This window comes from Pteropus medius, unplaced genomic scaffold (assembly GCF_902729225.1).
Source record: "Pteropus medius unplaced genomic scaffold, Ma_sr-lr_union100, whole genome shotgun sequence".
NCBI classification, from domain to species: Eukaryota; Metazoa; Chordata; class Mammalia; order Chiroptera; family Pteropodidae; genus Pteropus; species Pteropus medius.
In genome coordinates, this window is record NW_024349802.1 from 18,144,700 (window position 1) to 18,160,579 (window position 15,880).

Below are 15,880 nucleotides of genomic sequence, written 5' to 3' on the forward strand. Positions count from 1 at the left end.
CTCTTGAAAAGTCAAGAAATCTGGCAGCAGGAGCCCCCGCTCCCTCCTGGCAACAATTGTCAGAGTCCTGTGTTGCTGTCATCTGTCGCCACACTTCTTAGTAGAGCAATAAAAATGGGGGTGTGGGAAAATGGAAGCAAGACCAAGAGGAACCTGTGTTTAAAAAACTTTGGGCAGGAGCCTCCTTCCTTTTGGAAGCAGAGTATTCCTGTGTTAAATATGGAAACCAAATGTGTTTGTGCCCAAAGATATCAGCACCCCAGCCCTGCCTGTCACCACAGGCATCTGTGGTTGGGCTCCCTGGGCTGCGTTCTCCCACCCGGACCACGGGATTCGAGGTCTTCAGTCACCTCCTTGGGGTAAACAAACCAGATCCAGCAGAACAGCTAGGAGCCAGAAGTGTTCTACTTACTACCTTTATTTTCACAGGAGCCACGGCCATGAGGGCTGATGACAAGCTTGCTGCAGAGGGAACTGGGGGTTGGCAGAATGAGGAGGGGTTGAGGGTGAAGAGGCAGGTTCTTCCTGGCAAGTGATGCTGGGGAAATGGAAAGGGTGACTTGGGCCCCCAGTTCCATTGGCCGGAAAGCCAAGGCTAAAGCCAGGATGGAAGGGACAACAAATGTGTTGGGCCCTCGGGCTTAGGAGAGCATCCTCTGCTCTCCCTGCACCTTCTCTCCTTGTCCATTGGTCTAGATCTTGGGGTTCCATGTCGGAGGTTGCTGTGGTGTCAGAAATGGAAGTAGCCTAGCTCATGGTCCACCTCCTTGGGTCTTTGCGTCCCTGCTGGTGGATGGGAGGTTGGGCAGCAAGGCCCTCCTGCGTCGTTAAGTGTCTTGTTCTGATGTAATTTTGTTATGTCCAAGGATGACGGAGAGCCAGACACCAATCTCATGGACTGAGGTGCAGGGTGAGAGGGAGTGCGGGGAGGGGCTATAAGGGGAGGAGTATGGGGCTAGGATTGAGGGACAGAGGGGAGCAAGGAAGCTGGCCATGCAGGGCTGGCTGGGTGCCGGTGTCTTCGATTGCTATTCTCACATGATGGCTATGGAAAGAGAAGCAGCAAGTTAGGTTTGGAGTCACCTGTTATCCCTGCCTCTTCCCAGCATGTTGGAGCCTCATAGCCGTCGAGGACTCTCCACCCTCCACTGCCTCCTGCTCGGGTATAAGTACTGACCCACCCACACCCCTGTTCCTCGTCTACGAAAGGGACGTCTCAGGTTGGGGAATGGACCAGGGTTGTGCCATGCTGGGCATCCCCCCTGCAGGCGCCCTTGCCTTGGCTCAGATCTTGCTTGGTCACACCCAGCCCGGACGACAGGTCCTCCATGTCCATTGGCTCTGCAAAGGAGTAGCAAGGTTATTTGTTACTTGCAGTCCAGCTGCCGTACCCACTGGCGAGGGAGACTGGTTCTTCCCAACCTGGCCTCAGACCTATCCTGGGAGGGCAGGCTCTGAATGGGAGGATGCTTTCTGAATGGTAGCCATGAAGTGTAGTTGGGGAATTGAGAGAAAGGCCATGAAGGGGGTGATGAAATGAGATGAATGGATCTGTAGGACTTCTGGATGCATAAGTGGATAGTGCATGGATGGTAAAAAATAATGAAAAGATTAAAGGACAAATGAATAAGTACATGAGCGTGGATATCAGGAGAGAAGTAGATAGACAAACAGATAAGGAATGCACACGTAGGGGGATGGACAAAGGGGTGGATGCATGGCTGGCTGGCTGCCTCCCAGGGAGCTGCCACCTCAAGTGTCATAGCCACATGTGCCAGGAGAGACCTCTTGCCCTTCAGCCTTCCGGGTCCTTCCTGCTCCTTTGATAATCCCTGGCACAGTGGCCACTGCTTACCACTGCAGTTAGAGCGCTTGCGGCTTCTGGTGTGGGGAACCTCGGTGCCGTTGGGGAAGACACACCAGCAGTAGCCGATGCTCCCATAGCACTGGAGCGGCATATAGTTGCCATTCTCGTCACACTTGGGCTTGAACATGCCTGGGTGGATGGCCGGGATGCGGCTGACCTCTTCCAGGCACTTGGTCAGTACTGAAGCGACAGGCATAGTGAAGATATGGTGAGTTGGCTCTGGGCCAGAGTCTCAGCAGAACCAGAGGTCCACATACCACTGCTGTGGGCCTAATGCCTTCTGCCCAAGTGACTACTCGCTCTACCCATTGCACAGATGGGGAATTTGAGGCCTGGACCAACAAGGTCCAGGATCAAAGAGAAAGTGAATGGCTATGTAGCTAATTCATCCCAGAACTTGATTTCTTCCGACATTCTATGCCTATTAAATTTTTAGACTTGCACATGTGATTCTGATTTCTAAGAAAAAACAACAGATATCTTGGTAAGTCTGAGGTTCTATTCCTGGGGTTATCCAAGTAGAAATAGGGGGTTGTTTGTAGAGGGGATTGAAACATTACCTAGAAGTTGGTTTAGACAGCATCTAAGGTGCCTTCCGTGAATATGATGGAAAAATCTGAGGCCCACACAGGGTGGGCCATTGATTTTCCACTTCTGAAACTGAAGCCCAGAAGGAAGAGATGCCCAAAATTGCAGGACAAATTATCACCAGGATTAAAACAGGCATTTTTAAAGACTTTAGGGCTAAAAATCTTAGTATACATGAGATGGAAAAACTCCAAGGCCCTCTTATCTGGCACGCTGTCTGTGTCATCTTGGGCAATTCCCCCTGGGGGTGGAGAAGGTCATTGTGATGACTCCTGGGATGTTTTGGATGGTTTCCGCTCCAGGCCCACTTGTTCAGTGCCATCCTCCACAAGTGAGGTCACCTCTTGAAGGGAGGCCTCTGTACCCTGTGGGCCCTCAAGATAGTATGGGACTGGGGGCAGCCAAGCCCAGAAGGAACATGCAGGAGAGAGACAGGAGAGGTGAGAGAGGCTTGGAGAGTCCAGTGCTTGGGTCAGGGAATGCTCTAGGCTCTAACCTCTGTAGCTCTGGGGGAGCTCTTAGAAACCCTAGCACCCCAAGACTCCCAACTCCCTGTACCTTTTGTTGGAACTTGAGTGGGCTTGGGCTTCTCCTCCAGTGAGTTCTTGCTCATTTCAAACAAGAGCCACTGATGCATCCAGTTCTCAAAGGCCTAATGGGGGCAGAGACGGGGGGTCAGGGTCAATAGCTCTCTCTAGCCCTGCCTGGCTTTGCCCCTGGAGACAGAGACATGGAGGGCCTGGCAGAGCACCTACACCCAAAGTCCAGCTGTAGCCTGGTTCCCCCTTAGAGACCCACAGGGCTTGGTCAAGGTGGTACCTCTATGCCAAGCACTTCTGTGTTTGTGGCTTTGGAAGTTCTGGTAAGCCTCTTCCAGCTTTCCAAGAATGGCCTCCCCAGCATACCCCCTGACCCCACCTTTTCCCAGGCTTTCCCCAGCCTACCCCTCACCTCACCTCTTCCCAGCCCTGCCCTAGATATATCAAGAGAGAGGACACCAGTGCAGGGAAGCCTACTGACCTTCCAGTCCAGGCCCTCCATGGTGTTCCTAAGGCGTTTCAGGTTCTCTGGGAAGCTCCCCTTCAGTTGTGGGTACACCTTCAGGGGGTCAGACCTCTGCAGGGCAGCAGGGCAGGAAGGAAGGTTAAAAAGAGCTCCCTGCCAGGTGAGGTGAAATGTGCAAACCACGTTTCCCTGCTATTCCATTCTGAGGGTTGGACCGAAGCTGCACCCAGCTCGGACCCTCACCTATGATGGACCCTTGGGGAGGGGAGGTGGTGAGGGCAATCTAGCACAGCTATAAGACCCCAGGGCTGGAAGGGGGGACACCCAGATTCCAGGCCCAGTTATACCAGTAACCCCCAGTCTTCTACTCCTTGCAGATGCCTACTCATCTTTCAGGTTTTACTTCCTCCAGGAAGACTTCCGGACTCCTCCCCCAGGTAGGATGGGCCCTCTGCATCTTTCCTCACAAAACCCCCTGCATGTCCCTCATCACCTGGTCACTTGTCTGTCTTCCATGCTAACATAGGATCCCCATAGGATTGGGAGCTGAGTCTGATTGCTCCCCCTTGTGGGCCCAGAGCCTGGCACAGAGTAAACATACAATAAAAACTTGGGAAGGAAAAAATGAGTCTTGAGCAAGACACTTCCAGGCTTTGGGCCTCCGTTTCTCCATCTCAAAACAAAAAAGGGAGGAGCGGTGGGACTAAAGTACATATAACATTTAAGGGCCACTCGCATTCCTTCATTAATCCAGTGAGGCCGTACTGAATATCTACTGTGTGCCAGACACGGTGCAGACAGGCAGGGCCACCCGGCCAGGCCCCACTCACCAGGAGCAGGTGCATCACATGGTCCAGTGTCGAGTTGCCGTACTTAGTGGCATTCTGCATGGGCTGTGGAAGGAAGGAGTGGGGGTTAGGAGGAGGGGCCCTGGCACAGAGGCAGCCACTGGAGTCTGCAGTCCCAGATGCTCAAGAACACCATCTCTGCCACCTCCAAATGTGAGAGCGTGAGCAAGTCAATTTTCCTTCCTGCCTCAGGGTCCTTATTGGTCAAAACTGCATATACTTACCTGGCCAGGGCTTTGTGGACAGTGGATAGTTTTATGAACAGCAACATTATCTATATATGGTAAGGGCTTTAAGAATAGGAGGGAACCGAGATGCTATGGGACATGAAAAGCACCTTGTAAATGGGAGGGCTGGGCCCTCCTCCCAGGGATGGCCCCAAGAGGCTTCCTTCTAGCCCTGGGATTCCTCTTCTGGAGGTGGGCCCTGTCCCCCAGTAGTCAGGACAGCTGCCCAGCTGGGCTTTTCCTGGGTCAGCTTTCTCCCCTGTTCCTTGTCACCTGCCCTCCGGCTTAGATAACACTTTCCCCTTCCACGGCCCTGGGGTTGTCCTTACCCCCTGAAGCACGCCTTCCATGGGCAGAGCCTGCATCAGCATGGGGGTGGCCACCCGCATCTTGCTCACAGGTTTGGCAGCTGTAGGGTCAGAAGATATAGCATGAGTGTGTGTGGTCCCAGTGCCCAGGGAAAAGGGTTCTAAAACTGGGGACCAAGATCTCAGACCCAGATGAGAAGGGGCTGGAATTCCAGACCCAAGGGCGAGGACAGCGGGCCCAGCTAGGAGAAGGAATGGGATCTCTGAGGTGAGGGACAGTGGGGGAGTCAGGATGGATATGGAGAACGCACACTTGGGAAGCTTCATGCGCAGGTTCTCCAGTTGCAAGTTCTGTGAAGTGACCGTCAGCTTGTCCAGCCGGCCCTGCTGCTGATACAGGAAGTAGGCGGTGGTGGCCTGGCCAGCCAGGAGCAGAGCTACCAGGACAGAAAAGCCTGTGTACAGGGCTCCTCGGCTGCACTTCCTGTTGAGGGGAGAGGGCAAGTCAGAGGAGAGTCCATGGAGGTGGCTGCTCCAAGGACTGGCTGGGAGAGGGGGGATGCGTCCCCCCACTTCCATCAGCCCACTCACCCACGCCCCTCAGCTACCTCTAACAAACACTAAGCACAAACAAGTGCGTTAGGGACATGCAACTTAAAGACATTCCCCCGGCCCCTGAAGGGAAGGGGGTTTTCACCCTCCTACCTTCCCAACCCCTGCAGTGAAATCAGAGAAAAGAGAAGGAAGTGGGACGTGGACAATAGAGCTTATGGCCCACCCGAAAAAGAGAAGCGAGGCCTTGACATTTTAGGATTGGGTTAGGGGCATCAGACAATGTCAGGCTGGAGCAGGGCCAGGCACTACCTCTACTGGAGGCACATCCTCTGCCCCAGATACTGTGTGTCTTTGAGCAAGTCTCTGCCCCTCTCTGGGCCTGTCACATGGGTACCTCTCACCTGAGCCATTTTAGGATTTGGTAGTTTTCTTTGAAATAAGCTGACTGTGGGCACAGACATATTTCAAATGGTAAAATCCACTCAAGAGGGATTTCTGCAGGAGTATGGTACCCGAGCTGTGTGACCTGGGAGAATCTCTCTTGTTCTCTGGTTGCACAGGGAGGGGTGACCCGGCCGCAGACTTCAGGGAGCCCCAGCAGCTGTTGGCCCTGGGTGCAGTTTTGGGGGCACATACACAGGTTACAGTATGGGAGATGTAAGGATTCTGCTCCAGGACCCTGAATGTTCTTGACCTGTTTTCTTCCACCGCAACCCAGGGGTGGGACTACTAAGACCCCATTAGAAACAGGCTGAGACTATACCCTCTTTACTCCAGCAACCCAGCAAGCAGGTTTAGGAAACTTTTGCCTAGTAATCATGGCATCACAGACACAGCTCATACTCATTGGCTTTCTGCTTGCCAGTCCTCTGTCTCTAGGCCCAGGCTCAGCCCAAGAGATTGTTATTCTGGAAAGAGAAAGCAAAAACCCTGTGGAGAAGAGGAGACCATATAGGAAGGGAAAACAAATCCCAGTTCTGGGTCTTTCCAAGAAACAGGGTAGCCTGGGGTCTTGCCTGAGTTCGAGGTCTCCGGTACACTATTTACATGCTCACTCCACACCCAGTCTAGTCCCAGCTCTGCCTCTCACCATGTGAACTCAGGGAAGTCATTTCCTTCTCTGAACTTCAGCTTCTCATAAGGCCTAAGAATCTAGAGAGCCATATTAAAGATGAGATCCATTACCTGGATTAGAGCTGCTCTGTCGCTCACTTAGCTCAGGGACCAGGGAAAGTCAACCTCTGAGTAAACTGAGGTAAGAACATCTACCCAAAGCATTGTTATATTAAATAAGATTATGAGGGTAAAGCTCTCACTTCCATTAGTAGCACATAGTTAGCACTTCATAAGCAACACTGGCTACTATTCTCAGGTGAGTTAACTCTAGCATCTGGTTTCCTTCCTCTTTATGCATCTTAAGTTTCTGCCCCCTGGGTTCTAGATGAGAACCAGTTGGTCACCTCTTCATTTCCTCCTTTCCACTGCCTCCTTCAATTAAAAAAAAAAAAAGGCCAAAGTCTAGAGCCAACCAAAACTAGGAGGAATGATGATGCAAATGTTGCCAGGCAGAAGTGTTCACAGAAGGGTCCGAAAGAGGCTCAAGTCTGGAATGGCCTGAGCACACAGGGCCCAGCCAGTTCTGAAGAAGCAACTGAACTAAAAAAAACAGACAAGGGTTTGACGAGGGGGCACCCTCTCTGTACACTGAGCCTGCCCTGGGCGTGAAACTCACTGGGTGGCCTGAATTCAGAGGGGTCCCACCTCCTCTCCCTGCAAATTGTATCTCTAGAAGGGGGTCAGATGGTACTCCACTCGAACTCTAAAACCAGACTAGTCCTGGGTTCAAATTCTGGCTCTAATATTTACTGGCTGTAATAACTTAGGTCACTTGCCAAAATGAGCCTCAATTTTCTCTTATGTGAAATGGGGATAATAAAAAGTATCTGACTCAGGGTTGCTGAGAATTAAGATTGAGTTTAGCATTTACTTATGTGCCCAGCACATAACTATCACAGTAATTACTAACAGTGGCCGAGAACTGGTAACAGGTACACAGTGAATGGAAACTATTATCATGACTGTTGTCATTGCTATATTACTTGAGACCCAGAAAGAAGCAGTGATTTATACAAGTCACATGTGACAGCACAGAACCTGGATCAGAATCCAGCCATCCCAAGGGAGTTGGCCCTCCTAGCTATGGGATTCCCCAGGTTTTCTTAGGCCATTGCTCTAATGGTCCATATCCAGTTACCTGTCCTCCTGACATCTCTGTGCCTCTCTCAAACCCCTTTCTGCCTGGCAACAGCTGATATCACGTCTAGCTGTAAGTCCTAGTAATTCTCAAATTACTTTTTGGAGATTGGGGGAAGTGAGGAACATTGGGTTAACAGCATTATAGTCCCCCTCCTTTTTTTTTTTTTTTTTTTTTTCAGGGAAACACAGGTGAGGCCATCTAGGAGCTAGGAGAGGGTGGCTAGGAGAGGGGGCCCAGGGTTCTCTGGATGGCTGTGCTGGCCCAGCTGCAAGGAAGAGGGCACAGGCAGAACATGACCCACATCAACCATCAGCCCCTTCTAGAAATTTAGCCAGAGCCCTATTTGCCCTTTATTAACCCCCTTTCAACATCTCTCAATCCCTCCTGTGAAGGCCGACATCTCATATATTCCATAGACGCCTGCAGCAATAACTGCCTTCATAGAAACACCTATTCCCAGGGGAATGGGGAGGTAGACGGGCTAAAAGGGGGTCAAAAATGTGGTGACAGAAAGAAATCTAACTATACGAGGTGAACACACAGTGTAAATATATGTATGCCTTACTGTTAAAGTGTACAGATGAAACATTAAGTTCATTAACCAATGTCACCATAAAAAATAAATAAATTTAAACAAACAAACAAACAAACAAAACACCTATTCCCATCCATAGTTATTAGGAGGGAATTCTCCTGCGATGCTTTTTCACGGGGGCATCCATGAAGCCCCTGATATTGTATGAAACTCTGGGGAGACTCGAGAGCCCTCTTCTGATTTCCAGAAGGCAAGTATATGATGCAGAGAAAGTTAAAAACCCTGCCCTAGAGAAACTGCCTCATTTTACGGGAGGGAGCACCAAAGCCCAGGGCAGCCCAGAGACTCGCTCAGACCCACCCAGTTAGGGTTAGAGTCAGAGCCTGACTTCTTGCCTCCTGTGACTCCAGTATAAGTCTCCTTCCCCAGCACCTGTGCCGTCTGTGCCGTCCAGGATTCGTGTGCTCTCTCCTGTTCACACATACCTCTCTGGGGCTCCGGGCCGCTGGCCCAGCATGGGCAGTTGCTCGTGGTTGGAGATGAGGTCTCGCTGGTCTTCCATCGTTCTGGCCTCTGGTTCTCCCCACACCTCCTGCTACCACTGCTGCTGCTGCTGCTGCTGCTGCTGCCGCTGCCGCTCTGCGTATCTGAGACCCTGAACTGCTGGCTCACCTCTTGAAGTTGGGGTTGAGAAGGAATCTGATTCGTCCACAGGAGGCCACTCCTCTCACCTGGTAGAAGTGGAAGTGAAAGCCACAAAGCTGGAAATACCCAGACTTGGGCTAAGCAGACTTCGATGGGACAAGATGGGGAGGGGGAGCTCCCCAGGCAGGTAGAAAGGCCAGTACACATCCATTGGCTGCCCATGGCCCTCATCACTTGTTTCTGGGTAGACCTTTGGATTCATAAGGCTCTTTGGATATTCAAGAAATGTTCATTCCCTAGACAGGAAATCACTTTGAAGCAGAAAATGCCTTTGTTTGTCTCCCTTATTCACCCACAGATGAGTGGATGTAGAAAAGAGCTGCTTGCCCTCTGTTACTTAGACAAGTCCCCCTCCTCTCTGGCTTCATCTCAAAAACAGGGGAGGAAAGTTGGGTTCAGTGTTCCCTCTGCTCCCTTCTAACTTGAGCATTTTATGAAGCTGAGTCCATGGTTCTAAGGCTCTGGTACCAATATTTACCATCATGTAGTAAACCCTCCTTTGTGCCAGGTCCTGTGCTGTTTACATGCTTTGTTTTGTTTAATCTTTACAGTGATCCTTTGAAGACTTTTATTTTATCATCTCCAGTTACAAATAAGGACACGGAGGATTTGAGAGGCTACTTGCTTGTCCAGGATCATACATCCAGGAATTGGTGGAATCTATGTTTTTAACCACTTTATCTTTCTGCCTCCTGATGCTCAACTTGGGTGGTTCCAATTCAGGAAGAGTGGGGGCCTCTACAGGGAGGGAAGGAGGAGGGACTGGCAAAGGGTAAGTTTAATTGTGTTGGCAAGGTTTTATTTCTTACTATGTCTTAAATGCCATGTTTGTTTTACTAATCTTAAATCTGTATGTTATATTTGCATTAATAATTTTTGTTAAAGACTGTGATTCTAAGATTCAGTGATTTTTAAATTTCAAGAGTTAAGGGAGATAGATAGTATATATATTTGGGGGGAGGGAGGAAGAAGAGCAGATATGGCCTTTGATGCACTCAGACCTTAGTTCAAACACCAAGTCAGAAACATCGTAGCTGTATGACCTGAGCCAGTCCCTCGACCTTTCTGAGTTGGTTTTCTCCTTTGTAAAATAAGGACAATAATACTAAATTTGAAGAGTTGTTAGATTAAATAAGCATTTAGAATAGAACCTAGTACCACAGGAGATGCTCAAGAAATTGTTATTATTCAAATATTTACTATTAAGGTATTTTCTGCCCTGATTGCAAACCATACTAAGCTATAATAATCATAACAGCACAGTACTGACACAAAAACAGACACATACATCAATGGAACAGATAGAGAGCCCAGAAATAAACTCTCACTTATCTAGTCAATTGAGCTACAACACAGGAGGCAAGAATATACAATGGAGAAATGACAGTCCCTTCAACAAGTGGTGTTAGGAAAACTGAGCAGATGCAAAAAAAAGAAACTGGACCACTCTCTTACAATATATATGAAAATAAACTTACAATGTATTAAAGACTTAATGTAAGACCTGAAACCATAAAACTAAGAAAACATAGGTAGTAAATTATTTGAAATCAGTCTTAGTAATATCTTCTTGGATATGTCCCCTCCAGCAAGAGAAACAAAAGCAAAAATTAAAAAAATGGAACTTCATCAAACTAAAAGGCTTCTGGCATAGCAAAAAAAACCATCAACACAACAAAAAGATAACCTACTGAATGGAAGAATATGATTGTAAATGATAAATCCAATAAGGGGGCTGATATCCAGAATAGATAAGGAACTCATACAACTCAATAACAAAAAAATAGTCCAATAAAAAAATGGGCAGGAAACATGAAGAGAGAGACATTTCTCCAAAGACATACATATGGCCAACAGACACATGAAAAGCTGTTCAACTTCACTAATCATCAGGGAAATACAAATCACAAGCACAATGAGGCATATCACCTTAACACTTGTCAGAATAATTATTATCAAAAAGTCAACAAAAAATAAGTGTTGACAAGGATGTGGGAAAAAGGGAATATCCTTGTGCACTGTTGGTGGGACTGCAAATTGGCACAGCCACTATAGAAAGCAGTATGGAAAGTCGTCAAAAACTAAAAATAGAACTACCACATGACCTGGCAATTCCATTTCTAGGTTTTTACCTGAAAAAAATAACAATACTGATTTAAAAAGATATATGCACCCCTATGTTCACTGCAGCACTAGTTACAATAGTCAAGATATGGAAGCAACCTAGGGGTCCATCAATAGATGAATGAATAAAGAAGATGCAAGACACACACACACACACACAACACACACACACACACACACAATAACAGGAATAACACTCAGCAATAAAAAAGATCCTGCCATTTGCAACAACATGGATGAACCTAGAGGGTATGCTAAGTGAAATAACTCAGAAAAAGACAAATACATGATTTCACTTATATGTGGAATTTTTTAAAAAATCTAAACAAATGAACAAACAAAACAAAAACAGACTCATAAAAACAAAGAACATACTGATAGTTGCCAAAGGGGTGGTGGGTGGAGGGAAGGGTGAAAAGCCAAAGAGGAATATTGTCAATAATAGCGTGATAACTTTGCATGGTGACAGATGGTTACTACACTTAGTATGGTGAGTGCATTGTAACATATGTAAATGTCAAATCACTCTGTTGTACACCTGAAACTAATATAATATTGTATGCCAACTATAATTTTAAAAAATATTTTCTGGATGATCAAGACAAATGAAATCATATAGCCACACAAACTTGTGCATGAATGTTCATAGCAGCTTTACTGGGAATGGCCCCAAACTGGAAACAACGAAAATATCCATCAGTACACACTGGATAAGCAAACTGTGGTTCATCCATACAATGGAACGTTGCTCAGCAATAAAAAGGAGTGAACTGCTGATATCCATACCTGCACGAATCTCGATTATGCTATATGAAAGAAGCCAAACTAAAGAGTATATACTGTATGATTCCATTTAGATAATATTTAGGAAATGCAAACTAATTTACAGTGATAGAAACGATGAGTAGTTGCCTGAGGACTGAGGGAGTGTGGTGCAGGAAGGGACGAGAGGCATGACAAAGGGGCACAGCGAAACTGTTGGATGTTATGGCTATGTTCATTATTGTGATTGTGAGGCTGTTTCCATGATGTATGCATATGTCAAAGTTTACCAAGTTGTACACTTCAAATTCATAAAGTTTACTATGTGTCGATCATACCTCAGTAAAGCTGTTTTAAAAGTAAGATCGTTTAAAAAGATGACTTAAAACATAAGCAACAAAGAAAAATAGGAAGTTGTTCTTCAAAGTACACTATCAAGAGAGTTGAAAAGTCAGTCCAAAAATAGGAGAAAGTATTTGCAACCCAACAATAAAAAGACAACCCAATCTCAAATGGACAAAGGGTTTGAATAGACATTTCTCCAAAGAAGATACACAAATGGTCACTAAGCACATGATAAGATGCTCAGCATCATTAGTCAATAGGGAAATGCAAACTAAAGCCACAATGAGGTACCACTTCACACCCACTGTAAGGGCTATAATGAAGACAAAAACAAGTGTTGGTAAGGATGTGTGGAAGTTGGAACCCTCATATATTACTGGCGGAAGTGTAAAATGGTACAACTACTTTGGAAAACAATTTGACAATTCCTCAAAAAGTTAAACACAGAGTTACCATACAACACAGTAATTCCACTCCTAGATATCTACAAAGAGAAATGAAAACATACATCCACACAAAAATTACAAATGTTCATTGCAACAATATTCATAATAGCCCAAGTGAAACAACTCAAATATCCATCAACTGATGAGTAGGTAAACAGAATGTGGTATATCAATATAATGGAATATTATTTAGCCATAAAGAGGAGTTAATATCTCAATAAAATATTTTTAAAAGGAATGAAGTACCTATGCATGCCACAAAATAAATTTTGAAAACATTATGCTAAGTGAAATAATCTAGACACAAAAGGCCACATATTGTTTGATTCCATTTTTGTAAAATATCTAGCATAGACGAATCTATAGAGACAAAAAGTAAATTAGCGGTTGTCAAGGGTTGTGGGGAGAAGGGGATGGAGAATGATTGCTAATGGGCATGGGGTTTCCTTCTAGGGTGATGAAAATATTCTGGAATTATATAACGGTGATGGTGGCACAACTTTGTGAATATACAGAAAATCATTGACTTGTACAATTTTAAAAGCTTGAATATTATGATACATGAATTATAGCTCACTTTAAAAAAAGATTTCTTGGTAATGATGGTTACAATACACATATATCTTGGCTTCCTCTCCTGCTTTGCTTCTGTAACTAAATGACAAAGACTTGTGGGGTTGTTTGTTTAAGTGTAAATCTATAAGGACAAAGAGAACAGGAGATGAAAAACAGAAGCAGAACTTTGGGATCTGGAAAGCAGGTGGACTAGAGGTTACGTCCTTAGCAGGCCCCAGAAAGCTGTATCCTAAACCTACAGCAAGAAAAGCTGAGAAACCACCTATTTCTGTGTCAGAACAAGCTCAGGAATTGGGGTATTAGGCATGTAGGTGGGAGTAAAGGTAGGGCCAAGAAGAGGAGGATTACTTGGAAGTCTGTTTATGAAACAGTTGGATACTTGCGTCCTCTCTCTCCCCAAGGACCCCTCTCTCCCCCTGAGAGAAGACTGGAAGTTCATCCCCGCGGTGCAGGGCGTAGGCTTGGCGCTGAAGCTGGGAATCCCCACTCAGTTCCCAGAATGCCAGGAGCTAGGCCTTCTCCCTCCAGGCAGTAAACGGGAGGATCCTTCTCAGGGAAGCATGACCATCCCAGGAGGAATGACCTAAAGATTCTGACATTGGGGGTTCCCCAATGAAACAACCCAGCCAGATAACCCTACAGGGAAGCCCTCAGTGGATAAGCCCTACTCATAAGTCACAGCTTCCACCAGGCTTTTTAGACAATCAAGGATTCATGGAACAGCTGAAGAAAGCCTCTAACATAAAAGAGAATGAACGAAACGAATAAACAAACCCAAAAAAGCGCCATGGAGGAAAAAAATATGGTCATTAATAGCCTTAGAGAAATAAAGGACCATATTGCACTCAAGAAATAACTAGGATGCTTTAAAGATATACGTACTATTAGCAGAACAAAAGCACATCCATTTAGAATTAAAAATACAAGGGCAGATGTTAAACAATCAGTAGATAGAAGATAAAGCTGTTTTTTTTTTAATTTCTTAGAAAGTAGACCACAAAGATAAAAAAAGAGAAATCATAGAGAAAAAAAATAAGAAAACTAAAGGCCAGTCTAGGAGGCCCAACGGCCAAATATCAGAGTTCCAGAAATAGAGAACAGAGAAAATTGAGGGGAAGAAATCATCAGTGAAATAAAACAGCACAATTTCCAAAACTCGGACATAAATTTCCAAACTGAAAGGGCCCAGTTAGTTCTGAGGATAAGGTATGAAAATAATTTCTTACTAAGACACATCATTCCTGAAGTCTCAGAAAAATGAAGACAAGATTACACAAATTTCCAGAAAGATGAAGAAGACAAAGTACCAGGAATCAAAATGACTTAGCACTTCTTAACAGCAACCCTAGAAGCCAGAAAATAATGGAGCGATGCCTTCAAAATTCTATGGGAAAATGATTTCTACCCCAGAATATTTACTAAACCAAAATATCAAATAGGTGAGAGTGTCATTAAGATATTTTCAGATATAATCAGTATCTTAAAATTTTTTGCTTTCTCAGAAAGCTTCAGGAAGGTATGCTCAACCAAAATGAAGTTCACTAAAAATAAAAACCTGGGACACGGGAAACAAATTCAACTCGTGAGAGAGAATGGGGACCCCCCGGATGAGAATACAGAAAAACCTCAGGAGTAAAGCAACAGATCCACACTGGATGAGGCCTGAAGACTCTGAAAGACATTTCCTCACCCAGTGAAGGGGACAGATATCTGATATGCCTGGATGTACTGAGAAGTAAGTTAGATCATTTTTGGAGACTATAAAGTTGAATTAAAATAATTTCATAGAAAAGCAAATGAAAAACCAAGACAATTCTTAATTCTTGGGAAAACAAAGTTACATAGGAAATGAATAGTGATCCTAGTATGCTATGTAGCTCAGCTAAGAATAGCATTTATGCTATATTATGAAATGATGCTATAGTCATGCTATATTATATTACCATATCATAGTATAGTAAACATTCAATACTGATCTAACTAAACATACAATAGAGGCACACAAGAGGATGGGAGGACATGAAGAGTGACCTATGGGGGCAGAGGAGGAAAGAGAACTAAATCTTCATCTTTCATAGTGAAAAGCCAACCGGATAATGTTTAAAACTGAAAATTCAGAAAGTAACAATACCAGAAGTTATGAAGAGATATGAAAGTAAATACCAAAAAAATTGGCTGTGAAAAGGTGAGGAACTTTTGTTTTTCATAGCCAACCTTATAGAATTATTTGATTCTTTAAATATGTGAATTTATAGTCATAGTACGACATGAGCAGTAGACAAAAGAACTCTGAGCAGACTTCCTGGATTCACATCCCAGTTCCAAAATGGCAGATCACAGAGATGAGGAAGGGAGAATATAGGGAGTTGGAGACATCTTTTTTCCCAGAACGCAAGAAAGTGTTCAAAGACTACTGAGATTTGTCAGAAGGACCCCAAAGCCAACTTCAAGGGGGCACTTGCCAGCTAAATATAGGACAATTCCATCATGAATTAGAACAATTTACCCTGCCTCTCTAGAAGGAACTATAATTCAATCCCAGTTGAGGGAGAAAATCTTTATAGAATAATACAAGCTAAGTAATGTAAAAGAAAATATATTAGAAAATCACCTGTCTACGGCCATGCCACCCTGAATATGCCTGATCTCGCCTGATCTCAGAAGCTAAGCAGGGTTGGGCCTGGTTAGTACTTGGATGGGAGACCACCTAGGAAGACCAGGTGCTGTAGGCA

The 15,880-nt window shown here is 45.4% G+C and overlaps 1 protein-coding gene and 1 non-coding gene across 2 annotated transcripts; one reads left to right on the top strand and one right to left on the bottom strand.

Moving 5' to 3' along the window:
• Nucleotides 1-400: 400 nt before the first annotated feature.
• Nucleotides 401-8,888, bottom strand: CD74 (CD74 molecule). The gene is made up of 9 exons (XM_039836553.1): nt 8,676-8,888; nt 5,155-5,327; nt 4,865-4,944; nt 4,291-4,353; nt 3,476-3,571; nt 3,014-3,107; nt 1,856-2,047; nt 1,279-1,341; nt 401-1,045 (listed from the first exon to the last, which is right to left on the bottom strand). The coding sequence occupies exons 1-9, from the start codon at nt 8,750-8,752 to the stop codon at nt 1,035-1,037; spliced, it is 849 nt and encodes a 282-aa protein (XP_039692487.1). The 5' UTR covers nt 8,753-8,888; the 3' UTR covers nt 401-1,034.
• Nucleotides 8,889-15,761: 6,873 nt separating this feature from the next.
• On the top strand, nt 15,762-15,880 carry LOC120581723 (5S ribosomal RNA). Its single transcript, XR_005647373.1, has one exon. It is a non-coding gene; the product is annotated as a 5S ribosomal RNA (ribosomal RNA).